Here is a 20,108-nt window from a genome sequence, read left to right on the forward strand (position 1 = left end):
GCTAGAATATTACTACATTGCTCAGAGTATTTATTATAGGTGCTGGCAAATGACTGGGTGTGTTGGGATGGAATGATGCTCCCTTCCCCCAACACAACTAGTTTAAAGCATCCTTGACAAGTCTGGCAAGCCTCCCAGCAAAGCCACTCTTCCCTTTCTTTATCAGAGCAGTTCCACCAGCCCCCAGTAGGCCTGGCCTACAAATGTGGGCCCCATGTCCAAGACACCCAAACCCTTGACTATGACACCACCCTTTTAACCATTTATTAACCTGTCCAATCCTCCTTGCCTTTGGAAGGTCCTCCCCTGTGTCTTGGAGAATTGTCGAAAAGACTATCTGAGCTCCAGAACCCCTGACCACCTCTCCCAGAGCTCTGTAGTCCTTCTTTATACTCCTCAGGCTACTACTATCTATATCCCTAGCACCCACATGTGTCACTAGAAGTGGGTAATAGTCCGTGGGACTTACTAGAGCAGGCAGCCTCTCAGCCGCATCCCTCATCCGTGCCCCAGGTAGGCAACACACCTCCCTTGCGACCGGGTCAGGCTGACAGATGAGCGCTTCTGTCCCTTTCAAGGCAGAGTCCCCTACTACTACAACCTGCCGCTTTTTCCTGGCGGCACCAGTAGAGATCTTCTGTACCAATGCACCAGCCGACTGTTTCTGATGCAAGTGCATTTCCTCATCAGCCCCCTGCAGGACAGCAAAGCGGTTCTGGGTGGGTACAGCAGATTTAGGAGGAAGCCCCTTGCTTTTAATTGATCTGTTCCTCCTTTGGTTGTTTTTTTTTGTTACTAATTCCCAGCTTCCCTGATCAACAGCCTCCTTCTCTCCTCCATGAGTTAGAGGGGAATCTTGAGGCCCCTGCGCTGTTTGGGCCTGGAGCAAGCAGTCCTGCTTCCTCTCAGCTTCCCTGACATCTTGCAGCTTACCGACAGCATGCCGTAGCTCAGCCACCTGCTGGAGGAGGACCTCCATCAGGGAGCAGCGAGCGCAGCCCTGTCCATTCTGCACCTTTCCCTCACAAGACCAGTGCAGGCACTCTCTACACTCCAAGCTCTGCACCACAGCCTCCCCTCTTACCAGCTCTGTCTGGGTGCCTATGCTGGCCACCACCGGGACAACCAAGGCAGAGCTCCCAGACCGGGCCCTGGTCGTACGGCGAGTGCTCACCATCCCGCTCACCTGCCCGCGCGAACTGCCGTGCAAACTGCCTTGACCCGCTCTGTTTGCCCGCTCTGGTCACCGCGCTCCCTGGGTAGATTTTTAACCACTCACAGTTGGTGCCCCTCCTCCTGTCTCCGCCCCCGGTGAGTCACCTCCTCGCGGTAGCTGAGCTCTTGGGCAAGTCCTGTTGAGGACTTGAGGCTCCCTCCTCAGTGGCTCTTGTCGCTCTGTGGTGAGGCTTCTGGACGCTGATCTCTCTGGCTCTGCTCTGGTGTTACAGGTGTCCTCTCTCAACCTACTTCCTTGCCCATCTTATGAACCAGCCATTAAAATAACATGCAGGCATCAGGTATCACATAATTAGATGGGAAGCAGAGCCATTTATTGAGAAACAGTGTTTCAAACAGCAGAACATGTGGGAAAAGCTTCCCCCACCCCCGTGATGATTTGAGATGAAAATGGTGATTAACAACATGAGTTGGAAATCATTTTGAAGTCCCTACTAGTACAAAGTTACATACACTACCTGTATTTAGTTGATGCCTCTGTTCCAGATATCAGAAGTTGGGAAGCTTGGCTGCAAACACCCTGTTCTGGTTTGAGGAACTCCACTGCCATCCAAGTGGTGGGCGAGGGCGCATCTGAACTCCACATTTTCCTCTGAGGAGCTCTGTTCCTGGCATTGCTCATGCCAGACACTATTCACAGACTGAGGGGGACTTGGCTCGGTCCCCATCTTATGCTCCAATTCATCCACAGCAAGTGGGAAGCTCCTTACCTTGCAGGGTCTGTGTTCCCCAGCTTTTTCCTGGGGGGCCTACTATCCTTCTCTGAAGCACCAGTCTCATCTGCAGTGGGATGAGGCCCCCCCCAGCCCTCCTGTGAGGAGTCACAAAGCTGCCTCCTCTGGCTGTGCTGCACTGGGGAAGGTGGAGTCTGGTGCTACTCTAAAGGAAAAACCATTCTGTAATCCTAGCACTGGGTGATGAGGGGAGGAATCCAGACCTTGAGGGCTACTGAGCAGTTCCCACCCTTCTACTCAGGACATCTCAAGAGCCCTAAAAACACTGTGAAGGAAACTATTTTGGGAGTAACAGCTACAGTGAGTAACAGCTCACTGTGAGCAAAGAAACAGAACATATTGCACAAAGGTGAGGTTGCCTTGTCAAGCTCTATAAAACCTGTTTTGCCACAAGCTCTCTACAAACTGAAAATTAGGCTGAGTTGGTTTACTGTTTGAGCTTCTGGGTTTTTAAGAGCAGCGATTTTCATGCCGAACCGTTAAAAATGATGGACTTATCTGTGCAGCTCTCACAAAGAAAAACTATTGGAAACTGTTGCCTCTGGTTTTGCTTGCCAGGCCTAATGGCTATTGAAAATCCTGGCCTGCTTCCAGCTTAGCCAGTGACACAGGGCAGCCTGCGGTATGCATCACTTCTTTTGTCTGTCCTTAAAGACAGAAGTTCACATAGCCCTGCACCAGGCAGGTTCTTTTCCATTACCAAGACACAGCTATGAAAAGCTTGTGGTTGCCTGCAACTGTCTGCATAGCCAGGAGAAAAGCAGATTTTTTTTTCCTTCCTGTTTTTAAGTCTATTTGCAGAGATTTAAGTCGATTTGCACAGAGAATATGACTTTTCTCCTGCATGTAGAGGAGGATCAAATGAACCTACACAGCTTCACACTTAGTGCTTGGTTTTGCACATGCATATTAGCTTAGTAAACATGATAGCACTAGTGGCCACATACAGAAATCAACAACCAAGTGCTTAAGCCAGCCTACAATAGCAGTGAAGATGCAAAAAGGCACTTCCTGTTGTCATTTTCAATCTCCTGAGGAATTGCTCACTCCCAAGTAGAGAATTTAACTCTCGTGGTGATGGAAAATTAATTTATTCCCTCTGACTATTTCCCCTCTAAACACACTATTTCAGAAAGTCTGTTATGATGGTAACTTAAGAAAACGTTGGTTAACATTTACTCATTGCAAACTGAAACATTGCTCTCACCAGCCAAAAGTGCTTTCAAAAGCAGATTGTGCTGCTGGAAAGAGAACCAGGTTTCTGTCTAAAGTAATTCTGTGAGTATTTACTCTGTAATAGAACAAACTCTTTGCAGCTGTGCCTGAGATCAATTAGATGTTTTCTTTCCTGGTCACAGTTTCTCAAATGAAGTTTTAGAAGAAAATCTTAAGTTGACTGCATAAATATGGACAATTTGATTTTCAGAGAAGTGAACTGAGATAAGCAAAAAAAAAATCTACTGATTCATGTAACCATCAAAACAGAGGCAATTTTGGTCAAATAATCGTAGCTAAGGCCTACAGATAAGAATTACAGACCCAATAATTTCATATCAGGAATCGCCTGCTGTGATTTACAGATTATTTGCAACTGTGTTCTAGAACAAGTCCCTTGGCCACTTCACTGAGTGGGATACATTCACACCCTTGGCACGCTGCTTCCGCAGCAGCATGGAAGACATTTCTGGTTTCTGGAAGATGTGGTACTTTTGAGATACCCCAATTCTGCAGTCAGCCATAAGGCACGTTATGTTATTCCGACCGGGGGCACTGAGATCTAACAGGCTGAATTAGGAAAAAGAATACACACGTTTAGTCAGTGTATATTCATTGGAATACATGTCTTAAGCTGTATTACCTATGGCTCTTAGGATATCAAATTTGTTTTTCCTCCTTGCTGCACTACTCAATAACCTAAGGCAGAAAGCTTAGCTTTAAAATGCAGACCAATATATTTTGACTCTCCCTCCCATTTAGTCACCATAAGAAGAGAGATAAAAAAATCAACAGCTACTGCTGCTGCTTCCAGCACCTTGTACAAAAATAAATCAAGATGTCCTTCTGACAGTCTCAAACATCTTGAATAGTCTTCTGCAAATTCCTCTTCCATCTTTTGATTTCAACAGAAAGTTCCCATTCCCAAGATTTGTGTCTTGGTCAAATTCAAGATGAATGAAGTCTGTGTTCTCTTTCCTTGGAACTGCCATTCTATTTCCATCCTCAGTGTTTGGATTTTCTTATATTGTTTTTCTCTTTGTCCAAACAAAATGCACTGGTAGTGCAAACAAAAAGTACATATTGTGAAACACTCCCCAGCCCACCCTGCCCTCCCCAACAGCAAGTGATCATCTCAGCATTTCAAAAGGGTCTCCTGAGATGTTATCTGCATGCACAGGACTCCACTGTCATGTTGGGGTACACCTTAAGAACCACATTTTTATTTTCATCAAAGAATAAGATACTAAGAGAAGACATTTTGTCAGGAATGCAGCAAGGCTCAGGAATGCCTGGAACGACGCCAACAGCTCTCACTATGCTCTGGATGGTGGCATGGTTGGATGGCTTCAAGGCCTGCAAGAGAAAAACAGGACAGAAAATGTAACTACTACAGTCATATTAGAAGGGACCCACATACCCTAGAACAAAACTGGTTTCTTCAAGAAGGGTCCTATAGAGACCCCACAGCTGATCAGCTGTACAATATATCTTCTATCAAATTAAGTCACACTGGGGCTGCAATTTAGTAGAACCTGCAAAGGATTCACTGGGGAGCATTCAGCTACTCTTCTACAGGCAGATGTTACACGGTGCCTGACCTTTTACCCCTGTGGACGTTGAAGTTTACTGTCATAGCTTATCAGATGAATGAGATGCAGGGGAGTGGTGATGCTCTGTTCAAAACATAAATGCAAAGTTTGTTGCACCATCCTCCCTATGGCTATAGGTTTCCCAGCATGGTTACAAAGACATTTACAAAGACATCATCTCCATCTGTGATTTTATGATTCTATTATCTAGGTATCTCATCTCAAGAAAGACGTCTGTTTGTTGGAAGTTTAAGAATACCTGTGCTCCTCAGCAGTAATTGATAGGGATATAAAAATATCTTAGATTAGTATACAGTACAGATTTCTGCATCATTTCTGCCTGCAAAAAGAAGCGAAAGCTCTGATAGCATCCAGCTTTGTTTCTTTTCTCAGCTGCAGTCCAGCATTCTCCAAAAAGGGACCCAGGAGCCAAATGGATCTGCTGAACCTACTGGTCAGACATCAAAAGGTAAAACATCTACCAAGACCTAGTTCCCTATTGCCAGTAGTACTGGAAGTAAAAAAGGTCTCTGAAGGTCCTGTGTTAAGTTCCCATGGGAAATCCTTCCGTTCAGATACAGAATCTGCACCAATAAAATGCTAACTTGTATAGAACTAACTTGAAAGATGGCCCCAGATGCCAGTGGGAATCACCCATTCTATAATGAAAGAAATATCTCCCTTTGATATTTCATGTATCGTACAAGATAGAACAGCCTCCATACTGACTGAAGGTGAATTCTCTCCAGAGTACTGACTTGGCACATTGCCCTGCACAAGGGCTGGCTCAGGCCATTGCCCCAGTCATGGAAAGAGGGCAGAGATTTGCTTTTAGGAGGGGAGAAGTAGGGGAGGCCGAGAGAATCAGTGGGAGGAAAAGAAGCTGATCTGCCTCCATACTGACAGATGTGTAAATGAGTCCAGCTGCAGCTCCAGCTGAGCTGCCCACCATCACCGGGAGACTTGCTTCTCTGTCGAATTCCCTTAACGATGGATTATGGGCAGGGCAAATTATGTCAGTTCGGATTTTTCATTCACAATCTGGAAACATGCTCCGCAGCATTAGGCAAGACGTATCAGCAGTCAAAGCAGCTCAGAAAGGGTAAGGCCAGAAAATGTGGAGGTAGGAAGGTGAAGGGTAGAAGAGGCACATCCATGCTTCCTTGCCCATCAGGTTGTAAACTTTAGGAACTCGCCCTCAGCAAGAGAACATTATATACCCATAGACACAGATTAGTTTCCTATTGCCTGATGGTTACAGCATCATTTTGCAAACAGTATTTTATTAGTCGCACCAGACACTATGCATAGCTCAAGAATAACACATGGCTCCAGAATGTGCTCGCTCGCTTCACCTTTTTATAGAATTTAGCTTTCCATTCTCTTTGGAAAACAAGGTAATTTTGGTTTTCACAATTCAAAAAGTGCACAGAAGAAACAATTTGAATTCCAACAGGGAGAGGAATTTACCAGTTCCTTTCAGGGAACCAGAATCACAGTGGGTTTTGGTATCCCACTCTATATGCAGTACCTGGCAGCGAATGTTCAGCTCCACAGTGCCTAAATAACTGTAATGCTCTGCTGCTATAATACCTCACCCAACTGAGTCCAGAGAGTTGCATGCAGAAAGGCCAGATTAGGCTCTTTAACAGAATTTGGAGAAGGAAACTGTTGTTCCGGTTATGGCTTTGCAGGCCTGTGCTCACAGACTTAGTTTATAGCAATTGGACCTCCTGCTTCATGTCAAAGTCATTTAAACTCTGCACTGTATTTGCTGCTGTTTATTTGCTGTTTATTTCTCACCTTTTTTCTACCATCAGCTTTTTCCAGAGCAGAGACCACTTTTGGTAGCATGTACATGCCTACCCCAGGCAGAGCAGGGGGATGGAGGAGGAAGAAGAACTCTCCTTTGGGACTGTCGAACTTAGCTACCGTAAGAGTAGCCAATAGTACAAGTGTACTTATCTGAGAAACTGGAGCTAAATTGCAGTATCTTGAGCACTGAGATACTTTACCTGCAGGAAAGCAGAACCCAAATTTGGCAAAATATAAATTGGTCTTTTCCAAACTAGTTCATTCTATGATTCTATGAACTAAACTTCATTTTGCCTCTTCAGAACCACCGGTACTAAACTCATCTCAGGACTTTTTACTTGCAGGAGCATTTGCATGGCTCATTGTGCTCTTCTCCAGAGGTTTGAAGGAAGTCTGGGAGTTATGCCATGAGGTTACGGAGCACGCTACTGATGGAACCATAGAATCAACTAGGCTGGAAGAGACCATTGCTCCAGAACTGCCAAGTCCACCACAAAGCCACGTCACTACCTAGTGATGGTAAGCTTGCAAAGGCTCTATAAAAGGAATAGCAACCTTGTTATCACAGTGCTTTTTCATCATTACTTTAGGTTTCTGAAAGTTTCTTTATCTTCACAAAGATACATGATGCTTTTTGCAGCTGGAGAACCTGTGTTCTCAAAGTCTCACCTGGACTCTCAAAGAGAGACTTACTTTCTGTCTGAAGTTTGTTATCTCCTATCTCGTCAGGATTAGATCCCAGTCAAAGCAAGGAGATATCAGTAGCAAGGGCTTTTAAAATCACTACATCTAAAACTGCTTTTGAGAAACCCTTGTTTGCTCCCGAGCATGCTCATTATTGAGCAACCAGTCTGCATCAGGCACTGGCTAACCCTGCAGATACATGCTGTGTATTGACTATTAAAAGAGAGCTTTTCTGCCTCAGGAGTACATCCCCTTTCTTGCTACACACATGCAACCACCTCACACCCAAAGGGTACTTCACAAGTTGGCTGGCCAGCATCCACTGCTTTTGGAGCCACTTGTTCCATTAAAGAAGCAATTCATCACTGGAGTCTTTTTTTACAATTGAGTATCCCAACTGACTGCCTGCTATTCAGGAAGTATGTCTGGCAATTTTGAATCACAGACTCATAGAATAGCTAGGGCTGGAAAGGACCTTAAGATCATCTAGTTCCGACCCCAATGGCATGGGCAGGGACATCTCACACTAAATTTGGGGACTGGACAAAAAAAATAACATGCAATATTTTTGTTTTAATTACCTTTACAAGCCTGTCTTTTTACTAGCTCTTCTAACCACTACTCCTTGCAGCATAACACAAAGATACCACTTACTTACTACATTTGAACATGTAATGAGTGACCAACCACCTTTTACTGACTCGAGAAACAAAATGCAGTTTGTGGTAACAACACAAACAAAGCAATAAAGACTGTACCTTTGGAATTGGGAATTGGCATTCCCCTGAGCAGTAATAGGCGTCAAAGGATTTTGGGGAAATAATCCACTCATTCCAGCCAATGTCTGCAAAATCCACCTTGAGATAACGCCGGGCACAATACCGGGGCTCATTCCACTGCTTCCTCCTCGCCTTCTTCAGTGTTTGCTCATTGAACTGAAGAGCCTGGCTCTTCTGGTGAGGACTCTTCTGCTTTTTCTTACTCTTTGCCCTGTCTGACAGCCGTGGCTGGAGGCTTTTGTAGGGTTTTCTGTCCTCCCATCTCTCATCCTCGTTGTACTGGTACTCGGCTCCCGGAAGCTCATTATTCTGCAATGGCAAGAGGATGTTTGTGGAGCGTTTTTGCCGCCGCTTCCCGAGGCTGCTCCTCATGTGGTTTTCTGGCCTGGGAAGGACCCTCGCCAGAGGATGATGGTGCCCTTGCAGACTAGAGATGACACTCTCTGGCTCTGAAATTGCGGAATCATTGGCATAAATCAGAATGTAGGGTTCATAGAGAGAAGGTGCTCGTTCCCAGGGGTGATGGCTGCTCAGATCCATTTTGACACCTATCAGTAGCTCATTGTTTTGTTTTGCTCCATGCAGAAGCTGAGTGATATCCTTCCTCTGCCAGGAAAGGGCATCCTGGTGAGCTATGGAGACATTGATGAGGAAATGTCCTAGGGTCCAAGTCTTGTTCCCCACAGAAGGTAAGGTCCAGACTGAAAGATGTATCTGGATTTCAGGTTTCCTGTGCCTGTGATAAGAACAACCTCTGGACTCAGAACAGTTCCACTTCACATGCAGCAAATCACCAATATAATAATATACTGAAGCTGACAAGATGTTTTCAGACTCTGTGAGGGATGTCAGGTTAAAAACATACATCTTCTGGCTTTCAGGGCTCCCTAAAAGGGGAAATACTTGTGTAAGAAAATAGGCATGTCACAACATTACAGTGGAGAAAGGACCATGAAGTTCACAGGACATTTTCACACAGTGCTGTGGGAATAGTTTTAGGCTGTTATTCAGAAAAATAACCAAGCTGGTAAGCTGGTGACTGTAAATAAAGCACTTTCCATCCAATTTCCTTGCAATACTTATCTCCATCCAGAAATACTCACACATTTCCTACTGGTCCTCTGACTTCAGGAAACCAACTTGGCCACAGATCTAGAAAAGCATCATTTCCAGTACAGATCTTTCAAAGCGTTTGACAGCTTTATGTTCTGTGCTTCCAGCCTGCGATATCCCAACTGCTAACACCAGTAAAGTCCAGCAAAAGAGCATATTCTCCCTCTGTGTCTCCATCCTCACCCCAGCAATCAGAGTAACCTCTTATAAATATTTTTTTTTTTCTAACAGATACATTAAAAAGACAGGAATCATCTCTGGAAAGACAGCACCCTTCCCAGCAGATCATATGCACTGCTTCATGAAATCAGGGAAACAACAACATATACTTTCCTCAGCCAAACAGGCAAAAAAAAGCAGCCAAATAATTTACAGAAGACACCATTATTCACACATTCAGCCCAACCTATATGAGTGGATAATATAGGTAAATTCCCAATAGCTGAAAGCTATGGTACCACACCCACCCAATTTCTAGCTATTACTTATGCCTGAGGAACTAGATTCCCGTTGAATTCAATCCTGCTTTCAATTCTTCAAGCCAAAACCAGCTGTTTATTACATTTGTACTAAGCACACATGAGGACTTGACCTCTGCTTGGTTTGTAATTGCTAATGTAATAAGTTAATATGCAATTTGGCAGAGCACTAAGTACATCAGACTTAGGAACCAGAATTTATGCTATCTCATTAATGCCTGTTCAAGAAATTATTATGTGAATCACTGCTGTATGTTGAAATAGAAGTTTGGATTTTATTTTTAATAAGAATTCTACTTAACAAATACTGCCTGTTCTAAATTGGCATATCGTAGTGGAACAGAAAACAAGCTGCTTTGATTTATAAAGAAACCCTACACGGTGTGAAACAGGAGGAATATATAGTTTTGAATGAAAGCAAAACTCAAAAAGCCACTCTTGGCATTTAACCCTACACCAAAACCTAAGAACTTGCAGCAGGTGGTGCTATTTTCTCACTAAATGATCACACTCAACCATCTCTCAAGTTTTCACATCATTCAAGCTGCAAAATCAGCTTGAATCCAGTGACTAGTGGCTGGCACAGATGTTTACGGATTTGCTGGCTTCTAGCTTGGAAAAACCCAACTGTGTGGCCTGGGTTTGTGTTACAACTCAGGAATGCTGTGTCAAACACATCTGTTATGTGACAGTGATACTTGACTCCCAGATGCGAGCAATGCACTGAAATAAGTGCTCCTGCAGCATAGGCATTAAAAATGACAGAAACAAAGCTTTAAAATACCTACAAATGCACTTTTTCCTCAGGGAAATTTCAATCCCCTTAAAAAAAACTTTGTCCTTAAACCCAGAGGACAGAAACTGCTGAACACCTGTCTCCACCATAACACCATTAAGCTGTTAGCTCAGGTTAGGAGCAGAGTTGAAACTTCTCACCACTGCCAAGAGGTGTCCAGTAGCATCAAACTAAATTTCCTTGTTATGTGGGAAGCTTTCAATGAGTCTCATCCAGCTACTGACACCAGTGAAGTTTTACTGAGTGATGTGAGCTGAGGCTTTAGTCTTTAAAATTACTTACAGCAATAATTCCTCTCATACAGACTGTTCCATTGATTGATTTCCCCCCCTCACTAATCCCAAAGAACCCTAAACAAAACCCCAAGTCAAGTCTAAGTGGGGCTTTAATTCCAACACCTTGTCAATGTTCAGTAAATGGCATTCCTAGGATGCTGCCATCACTAGCTCCATGTTCAGTGGAAAGGAAGAGGTACACAAACTGCAGGGTCAAGTCCATCAACAACTGCTCAGCAGCCAGTAGGAAGAGGAAGACTGACTAAGCATAGCCAAGGCCTCTGGCCAGGTTGCCCTCAAAGCCAAGACCACCTTTAGGGTCTTAAAGGCAACGAGATCTCCTTTCAAGAAACCTCTCTATTGATCTAGAAGGTCAAAATCAGCTTTTGAGGGGGAAAGTAAAACACAAGCTCAGAAACCGACACCCTAGAAGATCACTGCATCAAAATAGCTTTGTTTCTTAAGTTTTCAATATCAAACCAACCCAGTGAAGACAGCAGCTTTGCAGCAGCTTTCTTGGTGCTAATTGCCTTTCAGAGGGGTGCTGGACAGGAGGTCCCTCTCTGCCAGGGCTGGCTCTTATGATGCAGCAGTGGTGGGAAGACCAGAGGAGCCCTGGGTGTCCCTGCACTGCAGGCAACTCACAGCCAGGTTGAACACCTTGTCAATGTTCAGTAAATGGTATTCCTAGAATGCTGCCATCACCTTGCTGCCTGGCAAGATTCTGTCTGCAGCCTGTGAGCAGCTGTGCTTAGTAAACCTCGCATTCATCTGCAGCAGTATACAATGCATTTCAGTGACAACTTAGTTGAGCAGCAGTAACTTCCCTAGCTCATTTTCTACACTTTCCAACACTGGGAGTAGCAGACCGCTATCAGAGTAGCCCTACTTGAGCTATGTCTTTTAGTTCTTTCTTTCATGAGTTCTGCTATCTCAGCTTTTATCTTTTGTAGTACAGAATAGCAAGCATAGAAGACTTCTCAACAACAAAGCATGAGAGGAGAAGATTGAAGGAGAAATGAGCAAAAGAAATACATGCGTAACAGAGCTATATTCAAGGAATACCTTCCACATACTCTGAACCTGGATTTCAACAGCAACCTCTGCTTCCCTTTGAGGGACCACTGTATGTTGCTGCCAGCCCAATGAGGAATTTTACAGACCAAACTCTGTAACAAGAGCTCTTTTGAATTGCAATGGGGAAGACATCACATCACTACACTGTCAGAATCACTTGCTCCTACAGAGTAGAGCTTTGGAGGTACATGCAGTTGAAAGGATAAGCTGGATATATATTCGCCTCCTTGGCCCATATGCAAGTCATTATTCAGCTGCCTGCACTCCCTCATGTGAATGAAACCCAGGCCCCAGTAGCATCATGGCAAAACTTCACCATGTTGTCTATGGGAGATGCCAGCTTATTTACTGATAGCTCAGACCACAAAGCCACCCAGCTCACAGCTCTACAGCCAAAGTACCTCTACCTGCTGAATCTCTTCAGAGGCACAGCCCATGGTTCCTCACCAGCCCACAGCTGCATGGAATACCTGTTATGGCATTAAAAAAGTATTTGAAGAAAAAGCATTAAGTCTGTGGAGTCTGAGATCACCAGTATAAGCATATTCATGTTACAGGGGGCAATTCCAGGCATCAATAAGCTAGAACAAGTCTGCTAACATGTGGTAAGTTTACCCTTATAGAGGATGCACTGACATTTTTATGGACTGCCAAATCTATCCCATGGGTGAAAAAGGATGCAATAACGAGGACTATTTAGTTATACAGTCATCATTAGTCATGATTTAAATGAGATATTTACTATTTTATAAACTGTGCCCTAGTGCCAGTGCACAGTTAAGAATGTATCAGTGTTTCCATTGTAAAGCTTGTTTTCATGGGTTCATAGCCCAGCTACAGAAGTTTGCTCAGACTAGGAAATGCGAACAAGTTCCAGAACAGGAACATAGATTTGGAAGTCAGATTTCTTGTTTTCTCCTACCTTTGCTCAAAATTGATTGCTGCTTCCCCCTTACCAATTTGAGTATTTTGCAAAAGGAAAATACAGGATCTGGTTCTCTCTTTTTAAAGAGCCATAGGACCTGATGTCAAATTGATTTATTAATTTTTTTAGCAAAGCAGATAAGGTTATAGCAGCTAGTAATTTGATATAAAAAAGTAACTAGACTGGTTAAAGCTATAAGTTACTAAAATAATTTCAAGAAGAAGCAATGGTGCATGCTTAGGATCAAACCTACATGTGGATTTTATGATATAAAAACCATAAATATGCACACTGCATATCATAAATGTGTCTGCACGTTGGGAGAAACATCTCTTTTCTATATATTTTAAGCAGAAAGGCTGTAGCAGGTCTGAAAACTAAACATAATATTGAACTTGAAGTTAGCATAAGCTAAGCAGCTACAGAGGTTGCATCAATAAAGTACACAAATTCAGGAAAGAAAAAACAAAAAGCCAAGTCTACTCCCCCTCACCATCCTCATGAATTCCACTTTAGCTAGTGGCAGTAGGTCACGCTGTGTACGGTGTGTCCCCTTCAGGTCAGAACACTTCACATGTAAAGTGCCACGCTCTAGACACCGAGTGGGGACTGCAAGCACTGATCATGCACAAGGGTGACAGCACAGTGAAGCAGGGAGTAACATAAGCCAGAAAATCCAAATTCTGCGTCGGGTCCTGAGAGGCCAAACCTACAGATCCTGCTCATTTTCCTTAGAGGTGGTTTGCACATTCAGGCCTAGGCTACACAAATTCTAGCTTAATGCTTTACAAGTTCCCTTTGCCTAAAAATTACCAGGATGCTGCTTGCATTTTATTTCTAAGGGTACAGCAACAAAATAAAACCCAAATCCCAAAATTCTCCTGCCTGTATGTTTTTAAAAGTCCTGTTACAGAAGACCTTTAATGTTACCAGAGCTCAGAGAGGCTAGAACATGGCCCATACTGTTTTTTGCAGGCTGGTGTTGCTGCACAGTGCTCAGTTTCCCCTCTTTGCGTGGGCACTTAATACCACAACAAAGGAAAGCAAGGCATTTTGAAAAGGAGGAGAGCATAGTTCTGAAACCACAAGAATCGGCCTAGGGGCAGGTGTAATACCTGAAATTACTTGAAATTCAGTCAATTAAAAAAGAGTTTAAAGTAATTTCTGACTGTATAGCTTTACTACAACATCATTAGAGAGACCCTCCAATTAAAGTGGAGTTTTTAAAATGACTCATTTGCAAGACATGTTCTATGATGAAAAGCACTTTCAAAAGCAAACTGAAAGTCTTGCATTTGAGGCTTTTAACTTTCTGCTCTCTCTTATTTATTCCATGCTGTATCTTTCCTCTAGCTCCTGAGCCTCAGAAGTTTCAGATCAGCACACCTCTAGGGCAAGCACTCAAATCAAGCAGATTTCTGTCAGCTGGAGGTCTGGTCATTCAGTGGTTCTGTTAATTGGCAGGAGATAAAAATGCTCGTGTGCAGAAGCTGAAGCACAGATTCAACCACAGCTTAACAGAACGTGTTCAGTTCTATCTTGCAGATCACTGAACTTCTCTCCTAGCTATCTTTGTAGAGTCCCAGGGGATGGAAAACCATTCACTGTTGTGGTACCCACAGGTAAAGATCCAGAAAAGGTTTTGTCTTGAGATTTTTCCTAAGGCAGAGCTCGCTGTAAGGCCTGGCCTGAGTAAGACAAAGGCTGCTGGTGCCATCTCAGAAACATCCACAGCGATGACACAACTGCCACAGAAATCACAGGCTGAACATCCTTTGATTCAAATACATAGACATAAATAAGAGCAGTTAAGTCAACAAGAGAGAGTGGTGCAGGAATGTCACTAGATCCACTGTGAACGACAGACATCCTTACCTCACTGAAACGGATCTGGGACTTGGGGTTTCTTTTGGCTTTGTCATGGGCATCACAGGTTTTGTTTTTTTTTTTTAATGACTCAAACCAAACAATCATATTTTGAGATAATTTAGCAGGATTAGAAGAGAGATTTGCCTGAATATAAGATCACATGAACATTCATCAAAACTAATGGCTGACCTCACCCCCCCCCCCCGCCCAATCAACAAACCACTAATAGTCCATCCTACTTGTGGAATCTGGTGTGCAAGAGAATTCAGGGCAGCACAGGATGGAAATTTCAGAGGTAGCCACACAGGGCTGAAGCTCTCATCCTAGCCCCTCAGAGGACTGAGCCACAGAAAGATAAATTTGCATTTAACAGATGGTAGGATGTTTCTTCTAATTAATCACATCTTAGTTCTTTCTTCTTGGCTGTCCAGCACAAGACCACAGCTGCCACGTGGAACAACACTTTTCTTCCACTAGAAATGAGGACAAGTCTCAGCAAATGCTACCAGTTGTTGGTCTCATCACACAACCTGTCTTAAAGGGTCTCAACAATTTGGCAGGTTACTGGTGAAATCTCTGAGAGGCCTTTCCTGTGTACCACAGAATAGCCAGAGCCCACCAGGGAAAAAGTGAGGACTGAAAGGTTTCACAGCCACCCCTGAGAGTTGTGTTTCAGAAAATAAACTGTTTTTTCTCCTGAAAATATACAGTTAAATTGAAAAATGTATGGTTAAACTGCAAATCAAATCACTAAAGATTGTCTTCAAGACCTTTTGCTGTAGATATAGGCAGATTTTTAGGGAAGTTCTGCTTATCACAGACAAAAAGCTGTCTCCTGAAGGGGCTGCCAGCAGGGGTGGTTAAATCTGCTCAAGGAGAAACAGCAACATAATTTAGTAATTTAAGTGATGCAGCCACATTATAAGTACTACAGGAAGCCTGTGGGAGACTGAAATGTGCAGTCAAGGAATGCAACAGTCAGAACAGTGAATTTGGAAACAAGCTAACTCAGAAGGGAGATGCTGTGGATGTACAATTTCCTTCAAAGTGCTGACCAGGCAGCTGGGCACAGGGAAAATGACAGAAAGGAGAAAAAGCCTTTTTGCTTCCCCCAGTGCCCTGAGGAAAAATTGACCTGAGGTTTTTCTGGAAATTTGCTTTTCTGCCATCAATACATGCTTCTGCTACCTATGGCGAAAAGAGACAATGGCTAACTGGTTAAAGGGTTTGCACTAATACTTATAAAAGCATCAAAAGCTTACAACGACATCCAATATATTGCTTTGGCACTTGCACTGTGGAAGTATTGGAGGAGGCAGAAAGAGATTATGTATTTATAGGACTGCTGCCACCCAATGTCAACTGAGAGTATATATATAATCAGAAAGACCACAAAGATGAGATTTCAACCAAAGGCCTTCTAAGGTTTAGAACAATAAATATATTTAATCAGATATGTTTAAAGGAGCAAATATCACTCTGCTGGGATTATACACCCTCCCCCTTTTTTAGTATTATACTTCCCCTCTTTCAGCAAGGGAACTGCTTATTTTAGAGCAAAGCAACGTACATTAGACGTTACCTTGCAAAAAGTGGTCATGTCAGAAAAGCAAGAGAGTTTCTCTGAAGGAACAGCAGCTCAGGAGTCCCAGCCCTCCATCCTCCAAACCCAGGGTATTTATACCTCTAAAACCTCTCCTGTGGACAGAAATACTTGCAGCAACATATGACGGAGAGCATTTATAGAGCTGAATCCTAAAACACCAAAAGCCATTCAATTATTTATAGTACTTGATCTCTGTGCAGAGCTATCCTATAAGAGACACTGTTGCCTTTGAAGAATCAGAAGTAATGACTTCTAAAGAAACCTAAAGCAAATCTGGCACACAGCTCTCAGTTTTCTGGAAGAGGAAAGAATCAGTGCAGGTCCCTGAAACACCCAGATGACACCGACTTTTACCGATAGATGCTTGCCCATGAAAAAGATGGTGGGTCAATTGGGCTGCTATGTCTAGCATGACAGTTATCATACAAACAGCCAGTTTTTGGGATGCTGTGGATTTGAGAAGCATATCCAATGAGGGTCAGAGCCAAGACAGTACCATCTTCCATTTTTGCTAGCTGGGATGCTGTAATGTTATATGCATATCTCCCCTTATGAAAATTATTTTACATTTTCATAAATCTACCTGTGCATGCCAGTCTGTAATCACAGACACAGCTAAGCTCCACTGCCAAAGATGTTGAGACGAAGTATTTACCATGCACAAATGATGCTTCAACTAAACTCATTTGATACTGCCCATAATTGCCAGTACTGTTGCCAGTGTCACTGTATTAGGACACTGTATATTGTATAAAGGATTGTCTAACCACATTTCTGTTCTACAACATGCAACTCAGCCCTTGGTTTCAACAGAAGCTACACATGCAACACACTGATAAGAAAAGGCTCCAGAAACGATATGTTAATGACTCCACTTCCCTCATATGGTGCTCAGCTATCATATGGCAGACATGGCATATGGAGTTAAAGAGATAAATCAGTGATTAAAATATGTGAGGCAATATAAACATTATAACCTAAAATACACGACCGTGGCTGCAGGAAGCGTTACTTTGCCAATCCCTTTCTCATCTCCTTCCCTACATCCAGTTCCCCGGCACTAAACCGGACACACTCATTCCAACAGCTGGACTCACCTGCGGACAGCGGGCGGAAGCCTCGCACCGTGTTGCCGTGGCGGAGGGGCAGATCCAGGATGTCCTGGGGCTGCTCCGCCGCCCGTCCTGCGCTGTACTGGTCGTAGAGCCTCAGCATGTGCTCCGAGACCTTGTCCCGCGGCTGCAGCTGCTCCTCTGCGTGCCGTGGGCCACAGCCACCTGCAGCGGCTTTGCCCCAGCCACGCCGCGCAGCTCCCAGGGCTGTGCGCCGCCGCAGCCCGACCCAGCGATCCTTCAGCGCATCCCCCAGTGCCAGGCACAGGCAGCCCCAGCCCAGGCAAAGGCACAGCACCCAGCAAACAGACGCCGCCATCCTGCCCCTCCGAGCTGGCCAAGTAGGCTCCGGCGTCCCCTGAGTCCTGGCCAGCAGGAAGGAATAGGACCGGGACCCCAGCGCAGCTTGCTTCGGCCAGGAGAGACTCCGGCAGCAAGGCGTGCCGAAGAAGCTGTGCTAAAAAAAAGAAACAAACAGGCGGGTTTTCCTCTTTCTGGGGAACAAAATAAAGAAGGAAAAAAAGAAAATAAGAAGAAAAGATAAAAAGTGGGGCGGAGGAAATGAACCGCCCGTCCTCCCCGGCGCTGGCACTGAATGCGTTTATTCCCCCTGCTGCGCAGGTTGTTTCTCGACGAGAGGCGAAGGTGCTGCTCCCGATGATCACTCCTCCTCTGGACTGGTGAACCCACGGCGCGGGTGAAGTTTTTTGTGGGGTGTGCATGTGCGAGTGAGTGCAAAACCCGCCGCTGGGGCTGATCTGTGCAATCTGCAGCCAATCACATCACCCCCTGCTCGCCCGCCTGCGAACAAGAGGAAAGGCAAAGGGGAAACCACCACCCGAAGGAAAGCGCACACACAGAGGCAGACGCAGAGGGAGACTCAGCTCTGGAAAGCCAATCACTGCGTCCAGTCCACGCAGTACTGACTGCGTCCCTGAGGGCAGCCGGGAAATAGGGTGGCGGGATGTCCCCTTCCCACCTCCACCCCGCCTCTTCCAAAGGCAGTAAAACATAACATGACTGCAATAAAACACAAATCACAACTCAAACCGCCTTCGGCTTGCTCCCGTAGGAAGCCTCGAGGCTTGGCTGGACTCAGAGCACAGCCCATGGCAGACAGGTGAAAGGGACGCTGTCCATGTTGTGCTGGGTTCAGCCCATCTCTCCCAAGGAGCTTCCATTCTCGGTGGCATTCCGCTCCCTCCTCTGTCAATCTGGAACCCGGCCAGGGCTGACAGCGGTGTTCCCCAGCAACCCGGAGTCCATGCGAATGGAAGTGCAGGGTGCCCAGGTAAAAGGAAGATAAGCCGTCTCAGGCAACAGCCCTTCAACATAGTGAGCTGCATGGCATCCACAGGGAAATCCTGCACCTCAGGACTCCTTCACTCACAGCAGGGCACAGCAAGGTACTTCTCACTTGACTGAGAGCATTTCATGAGCCTCCTGCCTTTGCTGCTCTTCACTACCAAAAGCACAGAAATATCTCGGCCCCCTTGGTAGCACCACAGCACCAGACAATGTGTCCCTTCCACAATATACTTTGCAACATAAAGAGAGGTGGAAGAGAAGCCTCTGCTCTGTTTTCAGAATTTATAAAGACTCTGGTTCCCAGACTTCATTCCTAACCTGAAGGGGAAATTAAAAAGCTGGCTTGCAGATTAGTATGTGGAGCTTAGCATACCTCATTTCCCGCACACGACATTCACATTTTTCAACAGGCTAGACAAACCGTATCATTATCAAACACTAAATATAATACTAAAATACATCACATATTGGAGGGTGAACTTGCCTTTCAAATCCTATGGAGTCTGGGATCAGTAACAAATGTTGTTACGAAGTTTTAATAAGCCATCAGTAACTACAAGAAGCCAGTGTCTGCTGGCAGGTAGGAAGCAAAGAGAACCTTCTCAAAAGCAGAATAATGATTTCTATATGCTTCTATATCTGAGTCCTCAAATACAACCCATGTCAGTGTCTCGGTTTCAAACAGTTCTGAGGCATCACATTTGCAATACACAGCTCAAAATGTTATCCATAGATGCACAAACACACCCCATTCCAATGTTAATGCCAATAGTAACATTAGCTATACTTTTCACTTTTCTAGGTAAAGAAACTTACCTTAATGCAATAAAAATACAAACTGTACAAATAAATGTACATAATTAAAACATTAAGGCATGATCAAGGTTTTAGACACAAGTAATAAAACCAGTGCAGGAAGAAAACACAATTATTTGAACTGATAGCTAGAAAGTTCAGCACAAGCAGCTATCTCTGGCTTACATCCAGAGCAGAACTGTCAATTCCAAAGAAAGATCTTTAGGTGACTGGAATACTGGAATTGTCATTTCAACTTCAGTCATGTTACTGGCAAGAAAAATGATCTAAAAACCAAAAGCCAACAATGCACCACAGCTCTTTAAATAAAACAAACCTAAAGGAATCCTCTTTTAAATCTATAGTGTGCAATAACTGCCTGTAAGAATGTGATGCTTTGCATAGCCAACACATCTTCCAAACTGCGGCCTGATTCTTGAGATTGGACCACTCTACATCAGGAATGACTTCAGTAAAAGAAAGGTAATTAAAATACTCAGAGACATCCAACACCATATTCAAGCAAAGGAGAATTAAACTAGAACTATCTGAAGTTCAACATGGAATCTCATGCACCCTCTTGCTGAGCTTTTATCTTAAACCTTTTACGTGTTGGCAAAAAGCCCTGTTTATGCAAAATCAATTCCGAATTTGGCTCCCAAAGCCTTGCCCTACCACTTGGCTATGGTTATTCAAGT

At 44.3% G+C, this 20,108-nt stretch overlaps 1 protein-coding gene across 1 annotated transcript; it reads right to left on the bottom strand.

The window, feature by feature from the left end:
- Nucleotides 1-3,903: 3,903 nt before the first annotated feature.
- BMP3 (bone morphogenetic protein 3) lies at nucleotides 3,904-18,059 on the bottom strand. The gene is made up of 3 exons (XM_005144129.3): nucleotides 17,293-18,059; nucleotides 8,035-8,942; nucleotides 3,904-4,541 (listed from the first exon to the last, which is right to left on the bottom strand). The coding sequence occupies exons 1-3, from the start codon at nucleotides 17,624-17,626 to the stop codon at nucleotides 4,350-4,352; spliced, it is 1,434 nt and encodes a 477-aa protein (XP_005144186.1). The 5' UTR covers nucleotides 17,627-18,059; the 3' UTR covers nucleotides 3,904-4,349.
- Between the last annotated feature and the right edge of the window lie 2,049 nt (nucleotides 18,060-20,108).

Source organism: Melopsittacus undulatus, chromosome 5, assembly GCF_012275295.1.
Source record: "Melopsittacus undulatus isolate bMelUnd1 chromosome 5, bMelUnd1.mat.Z, whole genome shotgun sequence".
Lineage (NCBI taxonomy): Eukaryota > Metazoa > Chordata > Aves > Psittaciformes > Psittaculidae > Melopsittacus > Melopsittacus undulatus.

Excerpts from the sequence above, each read along its gene's own strand:
- BMP3 (XM_005144129.3), bottom strand. The coding sequence starts at position 17,626 with ATGGCGGCGTCTGTTTGCTGGGTGCTGTGCCTTTGCCTGGGCTGGGGC. Across the intron at positions 8,943-17,292 it reads CTTCCGCCCGCTGTCCGCAG|GGAGCCCTGAAAGCCAGAAG; the intron begins GTGAGTCCAGCT and ends TTCCCCTTTTAG. Across the intron at positions 4,542-8,034 it reads GCCAATTCCCAATTCCAAAG|GCCTTGAAGCCATCCAACCA; the intron begins GTACAGTCTTTA and ends TTTCTCTTGCAG.